Below are 13,369 nucleotides of genomic sequence, written 5' to 3' on the forward strand. Positions count from 1 at the left end.
TGCCTCAGCCTCCTGAGTAGCCGGGATTACAGGCACCCGCCACCACATCCAGCTAATTTTTGTATTTTTAGTAGAGATGGAGTTTTGCCACGTTGGCCAGGCTGGCCTCAAACTCCTGACCTTGGGTGATCCACCCACCTCAGCCTCCCAAAGTGCTGGGATTACAGGTGTAATCCATCGCGTCTGGCCCCATATGCTAATATTTTATATAGGATTTTTGCATCTATTATTTATGTGTGAGACTGACTAGCAATTTTTTCTTATGCCATAATGACCTTGACAGGTTTTGCTATCAAAAACATTTGCTAGCCTCATAACATGAGCTAAGTTGTATTCCCTTTTAAAAATTCCTTGGGGAGATTTTAGCAAATATTATAATATACTCTCTGCAAGTTTAATGAAATGAATCTAAAAATCACACAGGTCTGGTGCATTATTTAGAAGAATTTAAACTATTATGTTTCTCTAAGGTAGAGTGCTATATTCAGGCTTTCTATTTCCTTTTGAGTTAGTTAATGTTTTTCTTTTTTGGAGACAGAGTCTCAAGCTGTCCCCCAGGCGGGAGTGCGGTAGTGCCATCTCCACTCACTTCAACCTCTACCTTCCAGGTTCAAGTGGTTCTCATGGCTCAGTCTCCTGAGTAGCTGAGATTATAGGGGCACCACCATGTGCAGCTAATTTTTATATTTTTTAGTAGAGACGGGGCGGGGGGTTGGCCATGCTGGTCTCGAACTCCTGACCTCAGGTGGTCCGACCACCTCAGCCTCCCAAAGTGCTGGGATTACAGGTGTGAGCCACCGTGCCAAGCTGGCTGAATTTAACCTAAAAAATACTACAAGAAATCTACTAAAGCGTCCCTTCACCCTATTTAAACATCCTAAGTTCAATCTCTTCAAGAAAATTAAATAAAAACAACTCCATTTTCCATCACCAGTACCGAAAAGCATGCCAAGAAATATACACGCTCTTACTTGAACAAGTACTTTGCCCAAACGATGCAATGTATAGGTTCTGAAGGTGTGTTACGAATTGTACAGCCAGGAAAGGTTCTCTGGGTTGGCTTAGGATGACATTCATAACACTCAGTCACACCCTACGAAGTCAGAGTATGAGAAAAATAGTTACTCCATTATGGTAGTTTCTCAACATTATAAGGTAATATAAACACTCATTCATCTATATTCCAACTAGGTTTTATGTTGTCAAGAAATTTTAAAGTATTAGTGACTCCAAAATCCCTATTTTACGATAAACTAACACAAAAGCTAACTGAATCTACCAAGTCACAGCTAAGGCTGTGCCAGGACTCCAACGCCTGGCTCAACGAACAAGATTTACAAGCCAAATAAAAATTATTACACCTGAGTTTACCTTGATTGCACTAAACAGAAAAACTACTGGAAAGACAAACAGCAGCTTTCCAACAAATTACTTCTGAAAGTTGTAAATGTTATTTAAATATTCACAGCCATATCCTTGCATTTTTTTCTTTTTTTTTTTGAGCAAAACTAAGTGGGTCTGGTGAATATTAACCATATCCTTGTAATCCCCTGTAAATTAAACTAAACGTTAATTTCAAGATATAACTACGTACGCAGAAAAATCCTATGTATTACTAAACCATATACTCTTCATTTTATTGATATACTTTTTTTGGGAGGGAGACGGAGTCTCGCTCTGTTGTCCAGGCTGGAGTGCAGTGGTGTGATCTTGGTTCACTGCAACCTCTGCCTCCCAGATTCAAGCCATTCTCCTGCCTCAGCCTCTTGAATAGCTGGGATTACAGGTGTCTGCCATCAAGCCTGGCTAATTTTTTTTTATTTTTAGTAGACATGGGGTTTCACGACGTTGGCCAGGCTGGTCTTGAACTCCTGACTTCATGGATCTGCCCACTTCGGCCTCCCAAAGTATTGGGATTACAGGCGTAAGCCACTGCACCCAGCCCATTTTATTGATATACATCCAAATTTTAAGTTATAATTTAAGGAATTTATGCCTTTGAAGAAGTTTATGACACCTGAGACAACTTTTCAAAACTATCAAATGAATAATCTTTCATCATCTCAGATATTCCTAACTTCAGTCTTTTTTTTAAAAGACAGGATCTCTCACTTGAGGTCAGAAGTTCGAGACCAGCCTGGCTAACATGGTGAAACCTCATTTCTAGTAAAAACACAAAATTAGCCAGGTGTAGCAGTACCTGTCTGTAATCTCAGCTACTCAGGAGGCTGAGGCATAAGAATGGCCTGAACTTGGGAGGTGGAGGTTGCAATGACCCGAGACTGTGCCACTGCACTCCAGCCTGGGCGACAAGAGTAAAACTCCATCTCAAAATATTTTTTAAAATAAATAATAAAATAAAGACAAGATCTCACTCTATCACCCAGGTTGGAGTGTAGTGGTGTGATCATAACTCAGAGCAGCCAAAACTGTCAAATACTGTTTTTTTTCCTTCCTAAGGCGCGAGCAAAATACTATTTTAACATAAATTGCAGCAGACTTAGTTTTCTTCAAAACACCATTTCTGATGAATCATCCAATATGCTTTCTTGAGGGTAGGCACACGACATGCAGTCATGAGACTCATATTGCAATGCAGACAGAGAACTTCCGCCTTGATCTGTCAATAGATACTGAAGGCCTGCACTTATTTAACAATCTAATACATACTGACATACATAATGGTCTTTTGCAGAATGGTATTGAATAAGGTTCCAAGAATAACATTTAACAGTTAAAACAAATAAAGCCAAATTTCTAACATGGATAAGCTGCCAAAAAAATATTAAGAGACAACCAGCAAATGTTAAGTATGGTATAATTCTCTTTCTATAGTTTTAAAACGTGGAAAACAATTCCTCAAATGTATCTACGATATTTAATTTCTTTTTTTTTTTTGAGACGGAGTTTCACTCTTGTTACCCAGGCTGGAGTGCAATGGCGTGATCTCGGCTCACCACAACCTCCGCCTCCTGGGTTCAGGCAATTCTCCTGCCTCAACCTCCTGAGTAGCTGGGATTACAGGCACGCACCACCATGCCCAGCTAATGTTTTGTATTTTTAGTAGAGACGGGGTTTCACCATGTTGACCAGGATGGTCTCGATCTCTTGACCTCATGATCTTGAACTGTAAGAAGAAAGATCTGTACAGCAAATGAAGCTGTGCTGAGGTTTTAAAAACTGAGGTATGAACACACAGGTATTTTGCTCTATTATTCTCTAGTTGTATTTAAATGTTTGAAATACTTCACAAATATACCCCTAAAAAGTTTTTTTTTTTTTTTTTTTTAAAAAGACAGGGTTTCATCATGTTGGTCAGGCTGGTCTTGAACTCCCGATCTCAGTGATCCGCCTGCTTTGGCCTCCAAAGTGTTTGGATTACAGGTGTGAGCCACCCCTAAAAAGTTTTCAAAGTTCCCTTCCACTCTATAAACCCAGACTCTTTTAGACAATAGAATTTTTTTTTGAGATAGAGTTTCACTCTCATTGCCCAGGCTAAAGTGTAATGGCACAATCTCAGCTCACTGCAAGCTCTACCTCCTGGGCTCAAGCAATTCTCCTGCCTCAACCTCCCAAGTAGCTAGGACTACAGGTGCACACCACTGCGCCTAATTTTTTGTATTTTCAGTAGAGACTAGATTTCACCATGTTGGCCAGGCTGGTCTTGAACTCCTGACCTCAGGTATTCCACCTGCCTCAGCCTCCCAAAGTGTTTGGATTACAGGTGTGAGCCACCGTACCCAGCCAACAAAAAGAAATTTTTGATGCCTGGTAGATCACACTTACCAGTCTAAGGATTCATTTACACAGGTTAATTGAAACAAAATGGCAGAGCTGAAAGATTTCCTTACCCATAGTCTTTTAGGCACCTTTATAGAATCCTAAGTTTTATATGAGCATAAAAATCCTTACATTTTGGATATCCATCTGCTCATTTTATATAAAAACAAAGTTTATTTCCTCCCCCTCCTAGTTTCCAAATAAATATTTGGGAAATTAAACAAAAATTAAACTTTTCTTTACCTTTTTGATAGTAGTTACTTGTCCAAGATACCCAGCAGTTCCACTTTCAATAAGAGGAACATCAGCTGCCAGGCACATTCTATTAACATGGTTTCGAGCAGCTGGAAGTAAAAAAACAGTATGAGTTTTTGAAAAATCAAATTAGTTATCTTTAATTAGTATGGCACAGACCCAAAACTATCATATTGACTTCATTTTTTGTACAATTTTTTTTCTTTTCTTTTTTTTTTTTTTTTGAGACAGAGTCTCACACTGTTGCCCAGGCTGTAGTGCAGTGGCACAATCTCCACCTCCTGGGTTCAAGCAATTCTCCTGCCTCAGCCTCCCAAGTAGCTGGGACTACAGACATGCACCACCATGCCCAACTAATATGTATTTTTTTGTATTTTTAGTAGAGACAGGGTTTCACCATGTTGGCCAGCATGGTCTTGATCTCCTCACTTTGTGATATGCCCGCCTTGGCCTCCCAAAGTGCTGGGATTACAGGTGTGAGCCACCGCACCCAGTCGTACAATTTTCTTATGGATAGGGCCAAAGTAATACAACTGTTAATTATAGACATTTAAGCGACATTCATTTAGCAAAATATCAAACAAATAGAATTTATATCACAAATTTACCCCAGAAAAAGCACCCACAGAAACACATGATTTTAAAAATCCACAGTGCCATCTTTCTCTTCTATTTCTGTACCTTACAGAAAACATTGCTTCAAGGTGTTCCTTAACTCACCATTATTCTAATATAATTATCTGATAACATACAATAGAAGTGAAGGCAGAGTGTAGAATACCAGCTTGGAACTGTTAAAGTAGTTTAGGAAAAAAGATGAGTCAGGTTAAGAGAGTAATTCCACGCTGGGAGCAGTGGCTCACCCCCATAATCTCAACATTTTCAGAGTCTGAGATGAGAGGACTGCTTGAAGCCAGGAGTTCCAGACCAGCCTGGGCAACAAAGCAAGACTTCATCTCCACAAAAAAAATAAAAAAATTTAGCTGGGTGTGGTGGCGCATGACTGTAGTCTCAGCTACTGCGGAGCTGAGGCAAGAATATTACCTGAGCCCATCTGAAGGCTGTAGTGAGTTATGATCACACTACTGCACTCTAGCCTGGGCAACAGTGAGACCCCTCCACCAGCCTTAAAAAATATATAAAAGAAAAAAAAAAAAGAAAAAATATATATATATGAAAGTAATTTTGACTTTTCCTTCTGTTTTTTTGTTTTGGTATTTCTTGCCCAGCTTGTTGCAAATTCACTTGACAGATATACTTTTACATGTTCAAGTAATTACAGGCAAAAATATCACCGAAGCATTTCCACCCCACCCTCCAGTCATACTTTTTTTTTCCAAACAGGATTGAACTCTGTTACCAATGCTGGAGTGCGGTGGTGTGATCTAGGCCCACTGCAACCTCTGCCTCCTGGGTTCAAGCCATTCTCCCACGTCAGCCTTTGAAGAAGCTGGGACTACAGGCACATGCCACCACACTGACTAATTTTTGTGTTTTTTGGTAGAGACGAGGTTTCACCGTGTTGGCCAGGCTGGTCTTGAACTCCTGACCTCAAGTGATCCTCCTGCCTCGGTCTCTCAAAGTGCTGGGATCAAAGGCATGAGCCACTGTGCCCAGCCACAGTAACACTTTTTCAGAGCTTTTCAATTCAATTTTGTTTCTACCTTTTGGAAGAAATGCAGAGAATATGATAGCTAAATTCCCACCTGGAATAAGTCATTTCTATATAAAACTGCCATCAGTGGGGGAGCTTAAAACATGATCACTTCCATTCCATCTTTTAATTTCTAAATCACAAGTAAATAGTCTTAATAAATATTAAATTTGTAAACCAATTTGATATGGGGAACAGGAAATACTGAGAAATTGAAAGTATTAAAATAATCTCACCTCTGTTATCTAAAGCATTCATAACCAATATAAACTGCCGAAAAAATTCCACATTATAGTCAGGGCTACAAAACAAAATAAAAAAGGTCACCAAAACTGGCCTTCCACATGATCTTTGCAATATAATAAACAGTTCTGAAAAAGCATAAGCGTAAACAAAACTGATATTAGGATTATATGCCATATAAATAGTTAAGGTTTGACTGTTTCCAAACATAAGCAGATATTAAAGAAATTATTTCTCTCAAATTCCTATCATTTTTGGCCCGCTACCTAGGGCACAAGAGAAGGATCTCAAACTGGCAGAAAGATGGCATGACTTCTACTAGTCCCGCTAGGCCTTCTTTGGGCAGCGAGTGCCTGGGAACACATCAAGAACACATTCCCAGGATCTGCCTGGCCTCTGGCTTCACTTCACATGATAAGGATCAGGCAAGGTTCAGGCCCCTAGGGTCTCTGCTTTTAGCAGCACTGGGAAAGCAACATAGGGTAAGGAGGTTACAGGGCTATAGGCAGGTTCAGAGAGTAAACATTCAGTCATTAAAAAACAAGCTGGAGACACAAATGCCCTGAGACAGTATAAGTACCTCAAATAAGGATTATTTTTAATACCATTTACTTGTGAGCTAAACTACCATAAATAACGGACAATTTCGGCCCACAGTTCCTTTGCTCCAACACCTCCTAAATTATATATTTACTCTATTTCTCTTTAGTGAGATGAATATATTTATGTACTGTCAATACTACTGCCCTACCACAATTCCAAGTGTTATACTACAGAAGTCAGAGTTCTAATAAACAGATTATTTTGGGAGGGAACTTTTTTTTTTTTTGAGACAGAGTCTTGCTGTGTTGCCAGGATGGCGTGCAGTGGTGCGATCCTGGCTCACCGCAGCCTCTGCCTCCTGGGTTCAATGGATTCTCTTGCCTCAGCTTCCCAAGTAGCTAGGACTACAGGTATGTAACACCACGCCCAGCTAACTTTTGTATTCTTAGTAGAGACGGGGTTTCACCGTGTTGGCCAGGATGGTCTTGATCTCTTGACCTTGTGATCCGCCCGCCTCAGCCTCCCAAAGTGCTGGGATTACAGGCGTGAGCCACCGCGCCCGGCCTGGGAAGGAACCTTTTAAACAGAAAAAGGCAAACACTTTAGAAAAGTCTGCATCATCATAAATAAGGATATTTCATAAAGTATCTTCTTACTTAAGGCAAGAATATAAGGTCTTTATAAATTTCCAAGTAACCTACTTATTAAAAGTATTAAAATATCTCACTGCTTATCTAAATCATTCAAACCATGTATTTATGAACTGGTAAAAAGAATGCTATTTTGTGAGCAGAAATTACAACTATTTAATAATTCTAGAAAAATCATTTTTAAAAAGCTGAATGACTTTGAGCTTATATATTTGTCTTACAAAACCCTTATACTTTACACAACTTTGCAATGTAATCGTTAGAGCATACTTCATGATGCTGTCATGGTAGGCAACGATATTAGCTTTCGGGTAAAACTGCAGTACACTTTCCTTGGCAACCTGGAAAAATAAACAACACTGAATTACTACAACTTTTCTGTTCCTATCTGAAACCTGCTTCTGGAAGCCACAATGCTGTTGTTTATCTACTTACATAGTACCTTATTCATATTAAACACCAAATAAGTCCAAAAATGTGACAAAATTGCATTAGGATTAAGCTACACACATTTTATACCCTATACTTATAACAAGACCACCCCCACTGACCCATGTACCACCAAACACACTTCTACATGAATGGCAAGCTTCAGCAAATATACAACATGAAGTAACCAAGTATCATTCGTTCACTCACTTAAAGTATTTACTGCGCATCTTGTATGTACCAGGAACTATATAATGTACATGTCGAGCAATAGAGACATTAATCAAATAGCCATCCAGGTAAATTTATGAACTGTGATGATAAATGACATTAAAATGATAAGAAAAGGCCAGGCATGGTAGCTCATGCCTGTAATCCCAGCACTTGGGAGATCAAGGTGGGAGGATCCCTTGTGGTCAGGAGTTCCAGGCTGCAGTGAGCCATGACCACCATATCACTGCAATTCCAGCCTGGGTGACAGAGACTCTATCTCAAACAAACAAACAAAAACCAGAAAATGATAGGAAAAGTAAAAGTTGTTATGAGAAATGCCAACCTGACTTAGTATAAAAGGTTTAGGAAAGTACTCCTGGAGAAGGAAGCCAAAAGATGAAAAGGAAAAACAAGTGGAGGGTTGCCAAACAGGCTGAAAGACAGGCAAAGGGAAAAGATGTTTTAAGACTCTGAAACAGCCGGGCACAGTGCCTCATGGCTGTAATCTCAGCAGTCTGGGAGGCCAAGGCGGGCAGATCACCTGAGGTTGGGAGCTTGAGACCAGCCTGACCAACACAGAGAAACCCCGCCTCTACTAAAAAAAAGGAAAACACAAAAAATTAGCTGGGCTTGGTGGCGCATGCCTGCAATTCTAGCAACTCAGGAAGCTGAGGCAGGAGAATCACTTGGGCCCACGAGGCGGAGGCGGAGGTTGCGGTGAGCGGAGATAGAGCCATTGCACTCCAGCCTGAGCAACAATATTGAAATTCCATCACACACACAAAAAAGAAGACTCTGAATCAGCCGGGCCCATGGTGGCTCACACCAGTAATCCCAGCACTTTGGGAGGCTGAGGCAGGTCAGGAGTTTGAGACCAGCCTGGTCAACATGGTGAAACCCTGTCTCTACTAAGGATACAAAAAATTAGCCAGACGTGGTGGCGCACACCTGTAATCCCAGCTACTCGGGAGGCTGAGGCAGGAGAATAACTTGAGCCCAGGAGGCAGAGACTGCAGTGAGCCGAGATCACGCCACTGCAATCCAGCTTAGGGGACAGAGCAAGACTCCATGGGGGTCGGGGGGAGACTCTGAATCACCAAGGGACATTTAAAAAACTAAACAAAGGTCAGGGGAAACTGTCTTGTTTCAACGAGGACAGCAGCATAGGCTGTAGCTCCTCTAGCCCCCAAACACAGCAGTAGTCAACCTCTAGGGGGTGAAGGAATATGAAGTGCATACTAAGTAACCATTAGAAACTTAAATATGAAAAGGCCATGAAAGTCACACCATTCATGGATGATTTCCTTTTTAGACCAAAAAAGGAGGGTTTAATCTTTAGTCCTTTACTTGATATATTTTTATCCTTCACAATCCCTCAGCCCATTTTTTCCCTCCTACAGGACAGGTAGAATTAATCTGGTATCACAAACAGAAGCTCCATCAAAGAATTATAGAAATGGTATGAGAAATATAGTTACCTGTGCCTTTGATCTTCCAACATGTTTCTTTTGAAACAAAAACTGTCTGTTGAGGTTGCTGACATCAATAGTATCCAGATCAATCTACAAATGCATAAACCCCAGATAAATGACAAAAGTTCTGGTATGTTTAAGCTGTATCACTACCCTCAGCACCTATAATCCAGAACCTTTGATATTTGCTACACTAGTGGAGAAAACATTTTTCGAATCCGCCATACCAAAATTATTAAACTGATAAAGAATAATTTAACGCACGTAAAAATCTAGATTTAATGTCAGAGATAATCTTCTCAAAAATACTTTGAAAAGGATGGCATTTTTTGTTTAATCATATGCCATAAAAATACACGTAAATTTATTAAAAATATATGTGCTGTTGACCAAGCTTGGTGGCTCACACCTGTAATCCCAGCACTTTGTGAGGCCAAGGTGGGCAGATCACCTGAGGTTGGGAGTTCGAGACCAGCCTGGCCAACATAGAGAAACCCTGTCTCTAGCAAAAAATACAAAATTAGCCGTGCGTGGTGGTGAATGCCTACAATCCCAGCTACTCAGGAGGCTGAGACAGGAGAATCGCTTGAACCCAGGAGGCGGAGGTTGCAGTGAGCCAAGATCGCACCATTGCACTCCAGCCTGGGTAACAAATGCGAAACTCTGTCTCAAAAAACAAACAAACAAACAAACAAAAAAACCGAAGAAAAAAATATATATGGGCTGTCGAGGTAAACACTAACTGAAAATAATATTTCTCTGGGCCAGGAGTGGTGGCTCACACCTACAATCCCAACACTTTGGGAGACAATGTGAGAAAATGGATCGAGCCAGGCATTCAAGTCCAGTCTACGCAACATAGTTGAGACCCTGGTGGCTACAAGAAATAGAACAATTAAAATTAGCGGGCATGGTGGCGCATGCCTGTAGTCACAGCTGCTTGGGAGGCTGAGGTGAGAGGACCACTGGAGCGTGGTAGGCAGGGGTTGCAGTGAGCTGAGATCGTGCCACTGCACACCCGCCGAGGTGACAGAGTGAGAACCTGTCTCAAAAAACAAAAAAGTATTTCTCTATCAATCTAATTACTCTATCAAATACAAAATATTAAATTTAACTGTGCTGTGTTCTTTTTCTTCGTTTTTTTTTGAGACAGGGTCTCACTCTGTCGCCCAGGCTGAAGTGAAGTGGTGCAAAGACAGTTCACTGCAGCGTCGACCTCCCAGGCTCAAGCGATCCTCCAGGCACAGCTTCCTGGGTAGCTGGGACCACAGGTGCATGCCACCATACCCAGCTCTTTTTTTTTTTTTTTTTTGTAGAGACGGGGGTTTCCCTATGTTCCCCTAGTTGTGTTCTTTTTCTTGAATGATACATGGCTAACATTTACTGAATTTTTGCTGCCTCCCTTAATTCGTCTTCATCCATACACAATTTCCTTTACTATTAACCTGAGAACTGTGAAAGGAAACTTTTACACATGGTTAAAAAAAGTGTCATGTTTTCAATGTGATCTAATTTATGCTTAAATATATAATATATAAAGGAAAGAAACAATGATTCAGTAGGCCAGCTCTACTTTTTTGTTCATTCCATGTTTCCACTGGCCCTTAAAACACTTTCAACTCACACCCAAGGGCCAGGTAGCATCTCCAATCTCTAAATAAAGTTTGCATTAGTAGGAACAACTTGATGCAAAATAACACTGGCTTCTTGTCAGTGTACACCAATGCAAAGGGCACAATCCTAAAGTCTTTAATGAAACAAGCGAGTGTACCATCTACTGCGAGAGCAATGACAGTCACGCAGCCTGCGGGAGCCTTGCCACTCGCTCCGTGACCCAGGGTAAGTTACTCAACCCCACTGCGTCTCCCTTTCCTCATCTGTTAAAAATAAAGCACGGTGGAAACAGCGTTTGCAGTCCTCGGGTGATGTGAAGATGGAGCGCGTTCTGTGTGTACACCAGCTCGCGACCAGTGCTCGGGACGCGTTGGTCGCTATCACCACCACCCTCCGCCCTGGGTCGTTACTTCAGAGCTAGGAGGGCGACCTCCAAATTAAAGTTACGATATCCGCGAGGGACTCCGTCCTCTTCCGTATCCCCTAGCAGCTGGGGATTTGTTTTGAAGCGAGGATACAAGGCGGCTTCACGCCCTAGAAGCGCCACACATTGGCGCTGCCGGGGAGGCGGGGGCACGCGGCCTCCTCGGCGTCCGAAGCCGGCCCAGCGAGCAGACGCCCGCCCAGTCCCCAAAGAACAGTCCCCTCCCGCGAGAGGCCACACAACCCGGGCCTTTCAGCTTGCCCCCGCCCCGCAACTTCGGTCCTGGGCTAGGGGCCCCAAGCCTCAGAGCCACGAGAGTTCCAGAACCCCCGAACCCCGGCCCCCGCACCACAGCCCGCCATTCAACCGCGCGCGCCCGGGCCTCACCAGGTCGATGTGGGAGAAGCCGGTGAGCACGAGGTTCTTGAGGAGCTCGCAGCCAATGCCGCCCGCGCCCACCACCAGCACTCGGCCCCCGGCCACCGCCTCAGCCAGCTCCCGGGGCAGGCCCCGCGACAGTGCCATGGCGGGACAACCACGAGCGCGGCAGAGGCGGAGGCGGGAGAACCGAGCCTCGGCCGGAAGCGAGTGGGGGAAGGGCAGCCTGGCTTCCGCTCCTGCGCACTGTGGCCTCCAGCAGTCACAGGCGGGGTCCGGAGGGCCAGACCCGGCAGCACTGAATGCTCCAGGGGCGGGCCTGATCTTCAAACCTGGCGACCTCCCACTGAGGCCGGCTGTGTTATTCCTACACCAGCACAGGCTTGCCATCAGGCCGAAAAAGTCCAAGGATCGCCTTCTAACCTGGGGTTTCAACTCCCAGCCAAGACTTCTGTACTGTTAGAAAACTGATACGCCTATACATAAAGAGCTCTTACAAATTAACAAGGGTCACCCCCCAAAAAATATAGGCAAAGGATGTGAACAGGAAACTCACAAATAATTGGATAATATGATCAATAAGCCTATCAAAATATAAACCATGCAAGAATCGTTTGAACCCTGGAAGTGGAGGTTAGAGTGAGCCAAGATCGCGCAACTGCTTTCCAGCCTGGGCAAAAGATCTACACTCTATCTAAAATAAAAATAAAAATAAAAATAAAAAATGTAAACCACCAGGCGCAGTGGCTCACGCCTGTAATCCGAACACTTTGAGGCGCCTAGGCGGGCGGATCATGAGGTCAGGAGTTCGAGACCTGCCTGACCAACATGGTGAAACCCCGTCTCTACTACAAATACAAAAATTAGCTGGGCGTGGTGGCATGCGTCTGTAATCCCAGCTACTTAGGAGGCTGAGCCAGTGGAATGGCTTGAACCCGGGAGGCTGAGGTTGCAGTGAGCCAAGATTGTGCCACAGCACTACAGCCTGGGCAACAGAGCGAGACTCCGTCTCAAAAAAAATTGTAAACCATTCACAATGGTATTAAGATTTTCACGAGCCGGGTGCAGTGGCTCACGCCTGTAGTTCCAATGGGAGGCTAAGGCGGGCAGATGACGACGTCAGGAGTTCCAAGACCAGCCTGACCAGCATGGTGAAACACCATCTCTACTAAAAATACAAAAATTAGCTGGGCGTGGTGGAGCGTGCCTGTACTCTCACTTACTCAGGAGGCTAAGGCAGGAGAATTGTTTGAACCCAGGAGGCAGAGGTTGCAGTGAGCCAAGATCGCACCACTGCACTCCAGCCTGGGCAACAGAGGGAGACCGTCCCAAAAAAAAAAAAAAAAAAAAAAAAGCAGCCAGGCGTGGTGGCATGGTGGCATGGTGGCACAAGCCTTTAGTCCCAACTACTCAGGAGGGTGAGGCAGGAGAATTGCCTGAACCCAGGAGGTGGGGTTTGCACCACTGCACTCCACCTACTAAACTGGTAGAAGGAAAAAATAAATAACGCTTATTAAGGGATTGAGAAGCAACCACTCCCATACTCCAGGTAAGAATTCCAAAGCAAAACTTCTCTAGAGGGCCTGGTGGCTGGCATTTGTAGTCCCAAGCTACTCAGGAGGCTAAGGCAGGAGGATCACGTGAGCCTGGAAGGTTGAGGATGCGGTGAGCTATGACCTCAATACTGCACTCCAGCCTGAGAGGGAGAGCAAGA

At 43.3% G+C, this 13,369-nt stretch overlaps 1 protein-coding gene across 1 annotated transcript in view; it reads right to left on the reverse strand.

The window, feature by feature from the left end:
• UBA2 (ubiquitin like modifier activating enzyme 2) overlaps positions 1-11,870 on the reverse strand; it is a 41,804-nt gene extending 29,934 nt beyond the window's left edge. The window contains exons 1-6 of the mRNA XM_037729825.1: positions 11,665-11,870; positions 9,246-9,329; positions 7,396-7,466; positions 5,926-5,990; positions 4,024-4,124; positions 972-1,093 (exon numbers count right to left, since the gene is read on the reverse strand). Coding sequence (XP_037585753.1) covers positions 972-1,093; positions 4,024-4,124; positions 5,926-5,990; positions 7,396-7,466; positions 9,246-9,329; positions 11,665-11,802 — 581 coding nt within the window. The 5' untranslated portion in view covers positions 11,803-11,870. The remainder of the gene's footprint in view (positions 1-971; positions 1,094-4,023; positions 4,125-5,925; positions 5,991-7,395; positions 7,467-9,245; positions 9,330-11,664) is intronic.
• Positions 11,871-13,369: the final 1,499 nt, after the last annotated feature.

Source organism: Cebus imitator, unplaced genomic scaffold, assembly GCF_001604975.1.
Source record: "Cebus imitator isolate Cc_AM_T3 unplaced genomic scaffold, Cebus_imitator-1.0 Scaffold318, whole genome shotgun sequence".
Lineage (NCBI taxonomy): Eukaryota > Metazoa > Chordata > Mammalia > Primates > Cebidae > Cebus > Cebus imitator.